Genomic DNA, 14521 nt, shown 5'->3' with positions numbered 1-14521 from the left:
GGGCTCTCCAACTTTAGTACACTTGCCAGAGCAAACAGGTCCTCCTCTCCTAATAGACCTAGTCCCTCCAAGCACTCCAGTCTGAAATGGGGGTGGAAATGAAGGGAAGAATCTGAGCATGCAGACAAATAAGTTTTGAAAGTTGCAATGCATTTTGAGGGTCACATGAAAGGTTATTGCATCATACACCGGAGTTCAATATGAAAGGCCTCTGTACTTTCATATAGGGGCTCAATCATATTGTGGGTAGACTTTGGCCAACTCACATGCATGTTCTGTGCCTCAGTTTAACCATAAGAGAAATAGAGATAATACTGCCCCACCTCATAGCAGCATCGTGAGGACCAACTAAAATATCTGTGATGTGCTTTGAAATCTTCTGAGAAGAAGCACAAAGGAATTTGTTACTGGAAAGATTGTTGCTCACCTTCAATCTCTGAAATTTTCTTCTCCGTTTCCTTTTCCATCACCTTCTGTCCGTACGTTATTTCGGCCACTTGGGCAATTTTTTCTGCCTCTGCAGCAGTAAAGGAAACATCTCGATGCCCAAAGAGTTATGACGCGAGCTCCTTTCCCACAGAAGCAATCTCAGCCCTTATACTCCTCTGGCAAACCCAATCCTTATAGGGCAGATCTACCCTGCAACTGGAGGTACAGCTGCAGCAGGTGTAGCCCCATGGGACCTAGCTAGCTCAGGTCCCAATACCACCAGGGAGCTGGGGTATGTACTTGGGCGGCTAGCCTATGCTGCCATGGCGTCACTACTACTGATACCCCAATTAACTAGATAAAGCTACCTTAGGTATGTTTACACATGCTGCACATACACCTCAGACTGCAGTGTGGACATACCCATACATCACTTTCAGCCCTCAAGAGGTTCAGCATCACATCAAGGGATGTTTGTAGGCAAAGCAAGCACAGGAAAACCATCTGAGAAGTCCAGAGCTGTGCTGGAGGCTTTACATGAGCAAAAAATGGGTATCAAGCAGAAAGAGAACACTCTGCATTTTCAGTGTCCTTATCTACAAGATACGGAGCTGTTCAAAGAACTCCTGGCAGCAGCCCAAATTAGGAGGAACTCATTTTAAAACAGACTTAATCACAGGAACCTGTGACTGCACATTTAATCCAAATACAGAATTTTACAGTAGAGAAATTCACAGCGAATCCCTTGGTTCACACATTCAGCGGTGAAGTTATCGCTGTCACTGTGCTTGCTGTTGACAGACTCTGAACAGAACCAGCTCGACTAGAGATGTGCTAGAGCTTCTCTCATCCTCCCCAAACTTCACTCTCTGCCCTGTCCCACTTCGTATAAACTGCCAGTGTTCATCTTGTTTACGGTCGCCTTATTTAAAATCTCTTAGAGCCACTATACTGCTGCTCGCATGAGACCCAGCAGTGGCACATACGCTGCATGTACTTCCAGAGAGGTGTTTGGATTAGACACCCACCCACGCCTGGAAAGTTTCCCAACCAGCCACAACTATGGGAGATGCATATACAGACCAATCAGGGCCTTCTTCCTCTCCGTCTCTGCTTCCTTCTCCACGACCTTCTGCTTCTGAGCCGCGATCAGCAGCTTTGTCTTCTCGCTCTCCCTAGTGAGCCAGAACAAGACAGATGTAGAACTGCAGCGACCACACAGGATACGAGTTCTCAGAAGTGCAGCCATCCTCCTTAGGTGACAGCCGCGCCTTCCATGCTTGTCCCACTGCTACTCACACGCATGACACCGGGTAGATTCTCTCTCCAGAGTGCATTTGCAGGGGTAGGTAGTGGACAGAACAATGCATACACTCACACTCTACCTTGCTAATTTCATAGACAAACTCCCCACTCCATTTTTCTGACCTGATAAATGAAAAGCCCTCTCCTCTCCCACAACAAGTAAAGATACTACTTTTGCATGATCACACAGTATGTAATGTGTACTGCTGCTCTCTGCTGGGTGAATCAGAGCTACTCCAGTGAGCATATCACCCTCCAGTGGAGGGCAGTATAAGCACTAATTACTAGGATACATGCATATGAAGTTACTGTTAGTGGAGGTATCAAATTATTAAATTAGGAACATAAAGCAGAAGTGAAGCTATATAAAAAACCTTAGCCTTCAACATAGCCATAGCTGTAAGTTTTCCCTTTCTAATTTGGAAATTGCTTTTCCATTTGTAAGTAAATAGCTTTGGGAGGTATACGTGCAGGATCAAATGCTATTTTTTTTTATTTAGTAAAATGGCTCCGTATCTCTCTCACCCCCACGGTCCTACTGCCTTCTAAGAATGAAGTGAAATTAAAGAACATTCTCTTTTGAAAACACCACGATCGTGTTTTCTCCTAAAATTTCAACCATTTCAAAAACAGCTCAGGGAGCAGCAGTCAGGCCTGAAGAACAAGCCACTCTCCAAAGTACACCACACACTGTGCTGTATTTATAGTGACAGAGATAAAAATGGACTGATTGTAGAAATAAGGAATCTCCATATTGGGTCCCATCACACACAAGCTACCTGGGGCTAGGGATACAGGCTTTCATCACACACAAGACTTCTGGGGCTAGGGACACAGGCTTGGGAGAGGATTTGGGAAGAAAGGAAGACCTTTTTTGATTACACCCCTTTTGGTGGCACAGTGTTCAGAGAACCTGTGTGTTTCTGAATGGTCAGTGCAAGGCAGGCTGCTGGCTTAGGAAGTGTTGAAACAACAGGATCATGTTGCCAAGTGTTATTAAAACAAGTTATTTCAAAGCTTTGTGAAGTCTTCAGCCTGTTGTATCAACAATTTCTTCATCGCCATTCAAACGGCAGGATTACGGGTAGAATCTATCCACCCTGCCATTTGTGCACACTCACCAAGAGGCCCTTTTAAAAAGCCTTGAAGGCACACTGTTAAGGTCAACAGATCCCCAAATGAACCACTTTTACCATCCAAATGCCTGAACACACACAAAATACAGAAAACCTTCCCAATGGCAGAGGCATGCTTGCATGATGTCATTCCCGTTACTTGGGCCTCCCGCACATGGCAATGAAGCAGCAGGAGGCTAAAAGAGCATGCCTGGTAGAAGGCACTGAGATCACAGCATACTATGAAAACATATTAGTCTGGATGACAAATTCACTTTGGTAACACAAAGGTGAGAGTCCCAGGCACTTACATGAGTTCATAATTCTTCCGAATCGTTTCTGGAATGTTTGGCTTCGTGACGCGGACTGCCTGGAAAGACAGTGAATAGGAGGAAGGTAGACAAACAGCCAACACACCATGAGCAACCAAAACACTGGCAACAAAACTGTGGGACTTAAAATTGGGCCAAAGGTCATTAGTTGCCTCAAGGAACTCAACACAGAGTCTAGTTGGTAGAGCAGTTTTCCAGAAATGACATGCAGCTCTCCATCCCTGCCCAGCACTGCACACCCAATCTCGTAAGCATTTCTTTACCAGATGTGATGTCCTCCCCATGACCAGCACTTTGTACAGCCCAGGTGGGACCCTGATTACCTGTATAATGAGTCCAGGAGCCATGGTGGTCAGGTCCTGCTGCAAAGCCAGTTTAAGGTTTTCATCAATCTGATCTGATATCAAAAAAGTGAGACATGGTTAAAGAACACAAAAAGTATTTGACTCTCAGATCACTTGTGAAGTTATTCAGGATAGGCTTTGATTTAGCACTCTTGGAAATGAAACACAAGTTGAGGTTAGATATACACAGGCTACACATCCCACAGGGGAAATCAAGAGACACCTGTGTGCGCGCACACTTTTTTTCCCTAACAAAACCCCAATCTTGAGCCAGGCCCTGAAGCCTTTCAGTAAATAAGATTTGATTTAAAATTTCAGGCTGAACACATGCAAAACAAGATGGTATCACATAAGCAAGATGCAAGACCAGACAAAACTGGCAGTGAAACCAAAATACCGTAATTGGTGTGGGGTGGGTAGGACAAATAGCGGGCGGGTGGTCTGTCATGATGGTGAACTTGCACCAACAATATCTAAAAAAGAAGGGGATTTACAATCTTTTTGCAATCTTCCACAGCTCCAGTAATATACCTTTGGGATTTATGGACCTGGGAGGTACTCTCAGAATCCACACTACTGGGAATAAATGGACAATTACTCAGGCAACTGGCAGTATCTCAAGGGATAACTGGGACTGGCTCCTTATCCACTGTGTCTGCCACTCAGATGTACATGGCACAGCTGACTGCCAAATTCAGAACCAGAGAAGGAATATTACCCCAAGACATCATATCAGCAGGGACCTCATGGGACTTGCATCTTTCTCTGAGCACTGAACAGGTGTCATGTTACGAGATCAGGTAGGTGTACACTGCTTGGCAAGTTTCCTGCAGTGTCTGGGGTTCTCGGTCAACAGGGGATCTGGATCCTTCCTGACTTCTAATTCTGGGTTTCTAAGAGTCTCTCTGTTAGAGGAACTCAGGGATGCCACAAGCCTCCAGTGAGTACTCAAAGAAATGCCCACAAGCATGGTGTGTGTGCAAGTAAATTCTGAGCTATTCTAACCAAAGTCCCCCAACGCTATCATTCCAAACAGGTCCTGGAGCAGTTGCAGTAATTTAAAACCTGGCCTAGCCAGGCCTTGATCTACCCGGGCTGAACGTGTGCCAGCAAGAGACGGAACGAGGAAAAGGGAGAAAGGTGAAAGGTCACATTCGTTAGTTTAATAGGCTGGATGCATTTTCACCAGCAAATCCACTTGACTCAGTGGGTAGGAATTAACTTCAGTGTAGCTGGGGAATTTCAAAAGGAAATAAAGAATTCAAAGCCCTGCTGCAATGAAAGCTCCAAGGAAGGTTGCATGTTCCACTGGGGCCTGCTGAGAAATGCAACTCACTCCCTCAGTTATTAGCTTTGTCCCTGTTCGGATGTCTGGAATTCACATTCAAAACACAGTTCAGCCAGGAGTTTAGGAAACAGCTGTTATCAGTTTCCTGCACCTGCCTCCACAGGCAGGGAATCATGACATAGGTCTGTATTCAATGGGCTGCATCCCATTTCTAACTCCTCAGCCAAAAAGCATCCTGCTCAGACAGAAACAATCATGAAGGAGTGCATATAAATTTATACAGACCCTTCCTTCAGTGCAAATCAGTTTACTATAGTCTCTTTTTAGCTACTGTCGTCAGCAGCTGCTGATGTCATCTGGAGACATCTACGGGTGAACAATGAATACACTTTCTGAAAATTCCCCTCCTGTTTCTCTATAGAACCAAGTCCCAGTGTTATATTTTGTAGCAGTGCACGGTCAAAACAGGGATCTCTTAGTCCCTTAAAAAGTGCAGTTCAGATACAGTAGTTAATGATTAGCAACTATCACACAGCCATAGGAAGAACAGATCATGGAATCTCAAGGACGAACATGCAGCGTGTCTGTGCAAATGTCACACAGTGAGATTGGGCTCTAGCTTGAGATAAGTATTGCAAAGACATTTTCACAATTTCAGAAGAAAAATTAATCCAGAGAATAACTAAAGAATTTAGAAAGAGTAAAGGTCAATTCAGACATTTTGTTTGTCCCTCTCCTGTCAGGACACCCTCCTGTAACAGGTTCTCCTAGTCTCTGCACAGTCTAGTTTTAAGATGACCTGCAGTCTAGAATGGAGGATCATCTGTCCCATCCTGAGAGATACCCCTATTCTCGAACACCCACATGGCATGCCTAGGTAGTATGGTAATAGTTGCTTTAGTAGAACTGAGATATAAGCTCACCATACAGCATTGTGCTTGCCCTGAACGAGTAACATTTCTTGACAGGCGACTAAGTTCTTGTTTATATTTTTTGTGATTGGACCGGTAAATTTCCCATGACTATTTTGCAAGGGTTAGCTAAACAGAGCCATCTACCTGATGAAGCTTCTATACCTTCGACAGGACAATCAGCTGTTCTGTTTGTGACCAGGGTTAGTTCAGTTTAATTATAGTTACATATTCCTTATACTTCGGGAGGTAGTGTAAGTATGTGTATGTGTAGGTTTAACTAATTAAACTGAACCAACCCTGGTCATGAACAGAACAGCTACTGGAGTGATCTCATCAGAATCTCATCGGTTATGGAGAGGGGCCTAAAGGAGGCTCTGATTGTATACTACTAGATTTTATGGGCAGCAGAAAACCTTGCTGTAGCAACAGGAGATGTTATGTTCGGGTGAATGTGACAATTCATCTGTAAGGTTACAGTGACCAAGGGCAGAGATGGGGCTCACCAAACAGCTCAATGTAGACCTCCTGAAGAGTGTGAACGCTGCAGAACTGGTTCAGCTCATGGTGAATCTTGTTGAAGATGAGTGCTTTGTCATAGTCTGCTGTGTAGTTCTTCACTATGTCATACACTGGTGAGAAAGAGAGGTTTGCATTAGGAGAATAGGTGGTGCTGGTCTCGAGTCGGGCTCCGCTTGGGATACATGCAATGGGAGCCTGACATCTGTACTAGTCACTGGGGGGCACTCACTGCCAGTGCCTGGAGCCTTGCCACTAGCAAGTGAACAAAATGGAAAGAAGATCTCTGCACTGCAGAAGCGCACTTTGTTCATTTATTTTGACAGAGAAGGTTTAATTATCAATGCTAATACTTTATAATATACTAACCAATGTTCTGTCATATGCTTTGTAAACATAATGAAGTCTTAGTAACACCACACCTTTCTACAGCATTTGCTATTAAATCTTTGCTGAGAAGTGGTGAGACAAGGATTATGTGTCTGAACGATACAATATGTGGATTAGTGAATTTGGGCATGTACATAGCAATTTGTGAGACTCTCAGAGCAGGAAGAAGCCCCCAGGCCCAAAGCTGTACATGGATTTACTTTTAATCAATGGGACTTAAAATGGTCTGGTTCTGTCCCACTCACCAGGAATTTCTGTGCTCCCACCAGTGTATTCACAAGCAGGGCGGGTTGCCCAGATGTTCTTGGCCAATATATCCCCTCATTCCACTCTTTTCCAACATGCTAGATGGCTGTGGCATGCCACCCCAGAGGTGGCTGCATTTCAGTGGGACTCTATACATCAGTTTGTGACATTTTCGAGTGAAAGGTGCTCAAATCACTTAATCTGTGTCTCACATGCCAACCCTCTAATCATATTCATACCCCTTTCTCCCCCCTTTGCCTATTTAGATTGTTGGCGCTTCATGACAGTGCCTAGCACACCACCACTGGGATTCATAGGGGCTACTATGATATAAATAATAATCATCTGAGGCATTATAGATATTACGATGAAAGGTACTAGAAACATTAGTGTATCAGTGGTAGTAAGTAATAAGAACATGTCAGTGACAATAAAAAACAGAGAAATATATTAAAAAAATAGTAAAACTGGTTCTGTGCCTTTTAAGTTTAAACTTAATTTTAAATTTTAAGTGTTTCTGCCCAAAGAGCAGAGGGCTTTAAAGGGGACACTGCTGAATTTCTATGTCTCTTCTGGCCTCCAATCCACCACTGCACAAGCAGATATGATTTCCCAACCCCATGCTGCATTAGCAGGAACATAAGGAGCTTTCAGAAGGCAAAAGTCGTGCTAACACTCAGATGTGACTGACAGTCCTTCATACTGTAGCCGTGCAGACTCATTGGAAGAGATAACTCACCAGCACCTTGGATCAGGAAATTCACCACCTCAATCCTGTCAAAATAAATCATCACTCCCCCACTGTGAAAGGAAGTGAAAAAGAAAAGGAGGGTGTAACATTGCAGTGTAACATTCGGCACCAAATAAAGCTGTTCAGGGATACAGCCAGCGTCCGGGGTGGGTGTAAAATGTATGGAGTACTGGCTCTTCTAGAATAAGCCACTTCTTAGCCATAATTATTAAGCACTTAAAGGAGACTAGGATGGGGGGCAGAGAACAGAGCTCCCAGCAACACAACCCTGCATTGAACCCGTTCGTAAAAGCAAATTCTTATTTCACAATTTGCTAGAGGCTGGTCATGCAACTGCCACATAGACAACATCAGGAGGGACCAGTCATGGAGACAACACTCTCTGGCGGACTGAAAGGGACACTTCACAACCTTTGTAACTGTAGTTCACAGTGGTGGGCCTGCACTTGCAGCAAATCCAAGTGGAAGGTTTTGGGGGAACCCCAAGAACAATTGCCCAGTTTACTCTGGATTTAGCTACATGTAAGCTAGGAATAATGGGTTCTAGTTTGGGAGGAGCAGGTCTAGTGGTTAGAGTGTGTGGGGGTCTCTGGACTCCTGAATCCTTTCCTTAGTTCTCTGACTCTATTGAGACCTCACACTAGTCACTTAAAACTCTCTGTGCCTCTATTTTCCCACTGGTAAAATGGGGATAAAACTTGCTTCACAGAGAGCACGTGAGGCTCAGGATTTTAGATCCATGGAGAGAGGGTGCTAAGTAAAGGATCAGACATGGAAAGGGCTCTGAAGCCAACCGTAATGCAGTTTATCCTCACCTGAAATTTAAGTAGGCCAAGAATCAGGCCATGGAGACTGAGGTCCCCTCTCAAGCCTAGAGACAAGAGCAGTCACATCCATAAGGACATTCATGCCCTGGAGAGGGTAGGGTATTTGCACCGCCACATTGCCCAGGGTAGCACTGTGGGAAGCCAGAATCAGCTTCTACCTGACACTCTGCAGAAGCCCCACCAGCTGAGACTGCAGAGTGGAGGCTCTGAAACAGCCTGTTCCCTACCTGCTTTGTCCATGACCCTGCCCTAGTCAACACAACACAATTTTCAGGCTGTGATGAGCTAATGTAGGCTCTCAGTAGAGGGAAGCTGTAGTCACCACAACCTATACCCGATGGACTTTCTGCTGCTGGGAGCCTTACATCCTGGTTTATGCTAGCAGAAGTCTTTTTTTTTTTTTTTTTTTTTTTGCCAGAGATGAATCAAATCAGTAGACTTTAAGAGAACTGTAAAGTTATAGGAAGTTCTCTCTCGTTGTTACTATTAAACAGTCGCATTATTTACTGTATGTTATTCTGAAGTGGTGTAACACTAAGAGCACTAAAACACACCAAACATGCAGCTACAATAAGGCAACATATGTTAAGGTATGTTGGAGCTTCCTGAAAACATAGGATTGAATTCAGGGTCAGGGCAGGAAGGCATCTGACCAGCCTGCTAACAGGAACAAAGGGCAAAGTACATTGAAGTACTGCAACCTATGATTCAGCATGGGGAGAAACCAAGAAGAAAAACTGGTGTAACTTGACTGCTGTGCCAGATGATGGTCTGATATCTCACCTGGTACCACAAGGAACATTTTTCACCTCATCTGTCTGCAATGTAGTCTGGAGAGAGAGAGAACAAAGATTCATTTAAGAGCCAGCCTGCTTACAGAACCAGAGTTATGTAGTTCCTTTGTTTTTCAGCAGCTTTCCTGCCATCTTACAGAGTATCAGCTCTCAGGTTCCTCATTATATCACCCCTTTGTCCTGGAGTAGCCTAGGGAACTGCAAAAGCTAGAACTAAATCTGCTTCTATTGATTCTTCCTCCATTTGCTATCCAGCGCTTGTCAGCTCTAGGGATAAACCTGAAAGCCACTTGTCCAAAGGTTGCTCAACAGAAAGAGTGCATCACTGCATAACTCTTTGAGAGCATTTGCCAGTGATCTAGCCTGCAAGTTTACTGGACAGGTTCCAAGTCCCCACTTCAGAATGTCTATTCCCCTGCTTGAAAGAAAAACTGGGTAAAAGAAAGATGTACCACCCCAAGAGAAAGATAATGGGGAAAAAGCCCAGAAAGTTCAGAGCAGGCCTGGGGCAACTCCAGTGATGCAAACCTTGCAGTCGTCTGTTGTATCTACCCGAGGTTGGAGCAGGAGGAACTATAAAAAGGGAGAATGTAATGCAAAAGACCATTTATAGTGCAGGGTCTCTATGGGACTTGCCCTTCTTCTCTGGGGGAAAATGGCCCCATGCAGAGGTCCAATCCAAGCCTGATGTACCCACGGGGCTTTAAGTGGTACACAACCCTTGCACTGGTCCTCTGCACATAGGCCATTTTCACCCTTCGTGCAGGCAGAGTCTGAACAACTCCCACTGACTTCAGGCTCATACTGATCATAAAGGCATTTCCCTCTCCTGCCTAGATTCTCCTCTGGGAGGTTCCTGAAAGTGTCATCATCAGTCTTGTGCCAGCAACATCACAGGCTGTTTCCCTGGAAAAGATTGTGATGTCCCAAATGCAGCATTTTCTGACCAATTTGGGGGAAAATACTAATGTAAGCAGACAAATGCAAAAATACCTGCACAGATTTGTAGGAGGTTATAAAGGGGAGCATAAGGTGGAAGCCAGGTCCACTGGTGGAAGTCAGCAATGCGCCACCTCTGCAGGAGAAGAGACAAAGAAGAATGGTACACAGTTTATTCCCAAGTATCCGCAGATACTTTGACTATAGGAAGGCACAGAAGCATTAAAGATTAGATGCACTGAAAAGGTAAATAAACTGACATAATCTTGTCACTTCCAAACACAGACAGATATCTGCAAATATAAATGTATTTGTCATCTGTGCTTGGACACTTTTCTCCTTTAATTTAAGTTCTTGATACAGTTTGTGTACCCTGAATTCACAGCATACTGAAGACACTTTAGATAATGAGCAAATACTAAAACCATACAAGCTCTTCTTGTCTTTGATAAGAAAGGAAAAATTGTTCTCTGCGGTTGTGGCGGATTGGTTTTGCTCTGTCACAAGCCACATTCAATTGCCAGTTAGGATACGAAAAGTTACCAGCTAGCGAAGAGTCAGACACACAGCATTATGATTGTAGATTTCAAATCCTTTTCAAAGTTATGATCAATACATAAGTAAAGTGCCATAGCAATTAACGAACCCTAATGACACAAATAACCTAAAGCAGCTGGAGAGCCTGCTAGTCTCAGAAAACAAATGGAGACAGACTAAATATACCTTAAGACTAAATAGCTGAAAATCAGTGCCATGGGATTTGGACCTTTCACCTCCAGGTCACCAGTTCAAATCCAGCCCAGGCTGATAGTAATCAAAAGTTGTTACCACTCAACAGCTGTTCAGTAGCCTGTGTGGAATGGGTGGTGAGAGGTCCCTCAATCCAGTCCCCAATGGACAGGTGTCCACATTATAAAAATATGCCATTACACTTGTCACTAATCGGCCCCCTTGTTGGCAGGTTCAGCAGAGGTGCAAAGGGTTCAATAAGTCATGGAGACTGAATTACTCTCTCACACACAGAGATGGTCCCTTTAGATCAGGGCACATCTATTAGCAGGGAAGCTGGCGCTGCCAATGCTGTATCCTATCTGAGGATGAACAGAGGACTTAAATCCTCATGGTTTTCAGGTCTGCACCTTTCACCAAGATCACTCAGTCCACAGTCAGTCCCTCCTTCACCTGCCAGTCAGCCAAGACCACAACTTGAACTTCTGCTTCTCTCCTGACACAGCTGATATCACAAGCACCTGAAGCAGAGCAGAGAGCTGCAATCCTTATTTCAATATCTGGGTTATGTGGTATCATCAGCTCTTCTGGGGAAAACACAGAAGCTCGAACTCAGACTTTACATCCAGGTGAAGGAGGATGAGTCACAAGATATTTCGTACTAAAGTGGAATTACTGATAATTTCTAAGACTGCCTGAGTGTCTTCTGTTACCAATCTGGGATCACAAACTATGTCTCTCCCCAACTCCACCCCCCTTTGACAGAATATTGGCATCTGATGGGAAAGCTATTGGATAGTGGTTTCAAAATACCATGAACCCAAATAATATTCCAGCTGCATGTCTTACCTATAATAAACACCAATATGTCCTTCTTCAATTTTGTGTACTGCAGAGAAGAGAGTTGCAGCCAAAAAACTAACAGATAGCGCTGCTATCGCACCTAGTTGGGCCATCCCTGAGAGCTCCGCCTGGGGAAAGGGAACGTAGAGTACATGAGATCAGAGACTGAGGCAATTTGAGAAATATTTAACTAAATGTACTTAGCCTAATACTAACACAGGATCTAATAACAACTATCCTTCCAGCAGAGGATCTCAAAGTGTTTCACAAAAATTAAGACCCTCACGTATTCGCAGGAGGCAGGTTTTACTCCCATTTAATAAATACGGAAACTGAGGCAGCAAACTCACATGCCTGTTGTCACAGAATGAATCTGTAGTAGAGCTGGGAACTGAACTCAGAAGTCCTGACTCCAACTCTAGCCACTGGACAACATCTCAGCTCTCTCTCTTTTTTTGTTTAGATTTACTAAAATATTAGTTTTAAGACATCCCTACCAGTGCATTTGGGGTATAGTTAAAGGAACCAGAAAGCCAAGAGTCTAGTGCAACTTCCACCTCACATTATTAGTGTAGGTATCCTATTCTCCAGGTTCAGTCTCCATGGAGTTTAAAGCTGTTTTGCTATTGTAGTAACATGCACAAGTGGACTAGAAGACTCTTGGCACAGACAGTTTGTTCGATGTGGGCACATTAACTCCAGGAGTTACACATGCCCCTCAACAGGAGAGGAGGCCTCTTGCAGTCCTGACCAAATTACACAGGCTGCCAAATGAAGGAGTGAGTGCAGATCTGCCACTATAATTGTGACCTGCATCCACAGAATGGTAACTGCATGTTATTTCCCAACAAACCATTTTTTACTATTTGTAAATGTCAGAAAGAGCGCACATCTACCATACCGTAAATCCTTAGATGTTATAGAAAAAGTACCAAGTCTCTTTCCTTTCCGAGGAAGGGTTTGAGCTATGCTATAGACATGGGACATAATTTGTAACCACAAACACAAGGCCAAAGGTATTGGTCTATTAAGTAGCTCATACCCTCAGGCATTAAAAGGAACCCTAATACCCAATCCAAGCTGCTGTCACCTCCTTCCCTCCCCTCCCAGCCACACCATTCCCTACCCATTGCTGGTGCTTTACTCAATCTCTGGTCTTCGGCTAGATTATAAATTATGATGAGGAAGGGACCTTGTATTTGCCTTTTCACCTATGCGATGCCTGTCTGACCGGGGGGCTGTACAATTTCTAAGACTGCCTGAGGGTCTTCTGTTACCAATCTGGGACCACACACCACTGCCTGCCCCTGGGGATGGAGCAGCTATAAGGGAAACTTGAGACAGCGAACTCCAGGAGAAGCTGTGCTCACATGAGCCTTCAGCCCGTGAGGGCTGAGACCCCGGGGGGAGTGAAACCTGGGGGCGGAGGGGACGCCGGTCCCAGCCCTGGCGGCAGCAAGGGGAGAGGCTGGAGAGAGAGTCCAGCCCGGTGTGGAGGGACCCATAGAAGGGGGTCCGTGGGGCGGGAGGGGTCCCCCCAGGAATGAGTGGGAGCCGGGCTGGGATGGGGGGCGGCCCTGTAGGGCAGGGGGGCGGGATACCCAGGGTGGGTCTGGGGGCGGGAGGGGGAGGGACAGCCCTCGGAGCAAGGGGGGCTGGCCCGGCGGGGCAGGGGCCGGAACCTGGCCCGGAGATGGGGGAGGGGCGGGGGCAGAGGGACGGTTCCCACACTCACCGCCTGCTGCAGCAACTTCCGGGTGTCGCCGCGGTGATGCTGATACCATCATCACTGCGCGCCGCCCCCGGCCCCGCAAACCCTGCAGTTCCAGCGGCGGCTTCGCCAGGGGGAGCCAAAGGCTCACTCCCTGCTGTCGGCTTGAGATCGGCGCTTGCCTGCGAATACGGGGGAGGGCGCCTGGGTCATATTCCTGGGCCTGGCTCCCACACCGACCCAGCATGCAGCCCCGGGCTCCTGGGTCCTATTTCTGGCTCCCACACCGACCTACCATGCAGCCCTGGACTCTTGGGTCCTATTTCTGGCTCCCACACCGACCTACCGTGCAGCCCTGGACTCCTGGGTGCTACTTCTGGCTCCCACACTGACCCACCATGCAGCCCCGGACTCCTGGGTGCTATTTGTGGCTCCCACACCGACCCACCGTGCAGTGCCGGGCTCCTGGGTCCTATTTTTGGCTCCCACACTGACCCAGCATGCAGCCCCGGGCTCCTGGGTCCTATTTTTGGCTCCCACACCGACCCACCATGCAGCGCTGGACTCCTGGGTGCTATTCCTGGCTCCCACACCGACCCACCATGCAGTCCCGGACTCCTGAGTGCTATTCCTGGCTCCCACACCGACCCACCATGCAGTCCCGGGCTCCTGGGTCCTATTTCTGGCTCCCACAGTGACCCACCATGCAGCCACAGACTCCTGGGTCCTATTTCAGGCTCCCACACTGACCCACCGTGCAGCCCTGGACTCCTGGGTCCTTTTCCTGGGCCTGGCTCCAGCACCGACCCACCATGCAGCTCCGGACTCCTGAGTCTTATTCTTGGCTCCCACTCCGACCCACCGTGCAGCCCCGGACTCCTGGGTCCTGTTCCTGGGCCTGGCTCCCACACCGACCCTCCACTCAGCCCTGGACTTCTGGGTCCTATCCCTGGCTCCGATGCTCACTTGCTGTGTTGCCATCAGTTTAACATGGTCCTATGCCTCTTTCCAAAACCGTCTCACCTCTGTGGTCCATGAGTCCTGGGTT

At 46.4% G+C, this 14521-nt stretch overlaps 1 protein-coding gene across 4 annotated transcripts in view; it reads right to left on the bottom strand.

Moving 5' to 3' along the window:
• The window catches only part of LOC127044843 (erlin-2), a 40311-nt gene extending 26770 nt beyond the window's left edge, over positions 1 to 13541 (bottom strand). For 3 of the 4 annotated variants that reach the window (XR_007772550.1, XR_007772551.1, XM_050940070.1), the window contains exons 1-9: positions 11769 to 11890; positions 10245 to 10326; positions 9241 to 9287; positions 7619 to 7680; positions 6231 to 6356; positions 3505 to 3578; positions 3161 to 3219; positions 1513 to 1604; positions 428 to 517 (exon numbers count right to left, since the gene is read on the bottom strand). Coding sequence is in view for 2 of the 4 variants with exons in the window: in XM_050940070.1 (XP_050796027.1) it covers positions 428 to 517; positions 1513 to 1604; positions 3161 to 3219; positions 3505 to 3578; positions 6231 to 6356; positions 7619 to 7680; positions 9241 to 9287; positions 10245 to 10326; positions 11769 to 11875 (739 nt within the window). In the remaining 2 variants the exon portion in view is untranslated. Of the gene's footprint in view, positions 1 to 427; positions 518 to 1512; positions 1605 to 3160; positions 3220 to 3504; positions 3579 to 6230; positions 6357 to 7618; positions 7681 to 9240; positions 9288 to 10244; positions 10327 to 11768; positions 11891 to 13497 lie in introns of those variants that run through there. The other variant, XM_050940069.1, reaches the window with a different exon arrangement.
• Positions 13542 to 14521: the final 980 nt, after the last annotated feature.

This window comes from Gopherus flavomarginatus, chromosome 2, assembly GCF_025201925.1.
Source record: "Gopherus flavomarginatus isolate rGopFla2 chromosome 2, rGopFla2.mat.asm, whole genome shotgun sequence".
NCBI lineage: Eukaryota > Metazoa > Chordata > Testudines > Testudinidae > Gopherus > Gopherus flavomarginatus.
The sequence above is the reverse complement of the archived record's forward strand: the minus strand, read 5'-3'. Positions and strand labels throughout refer to the sequence as shown.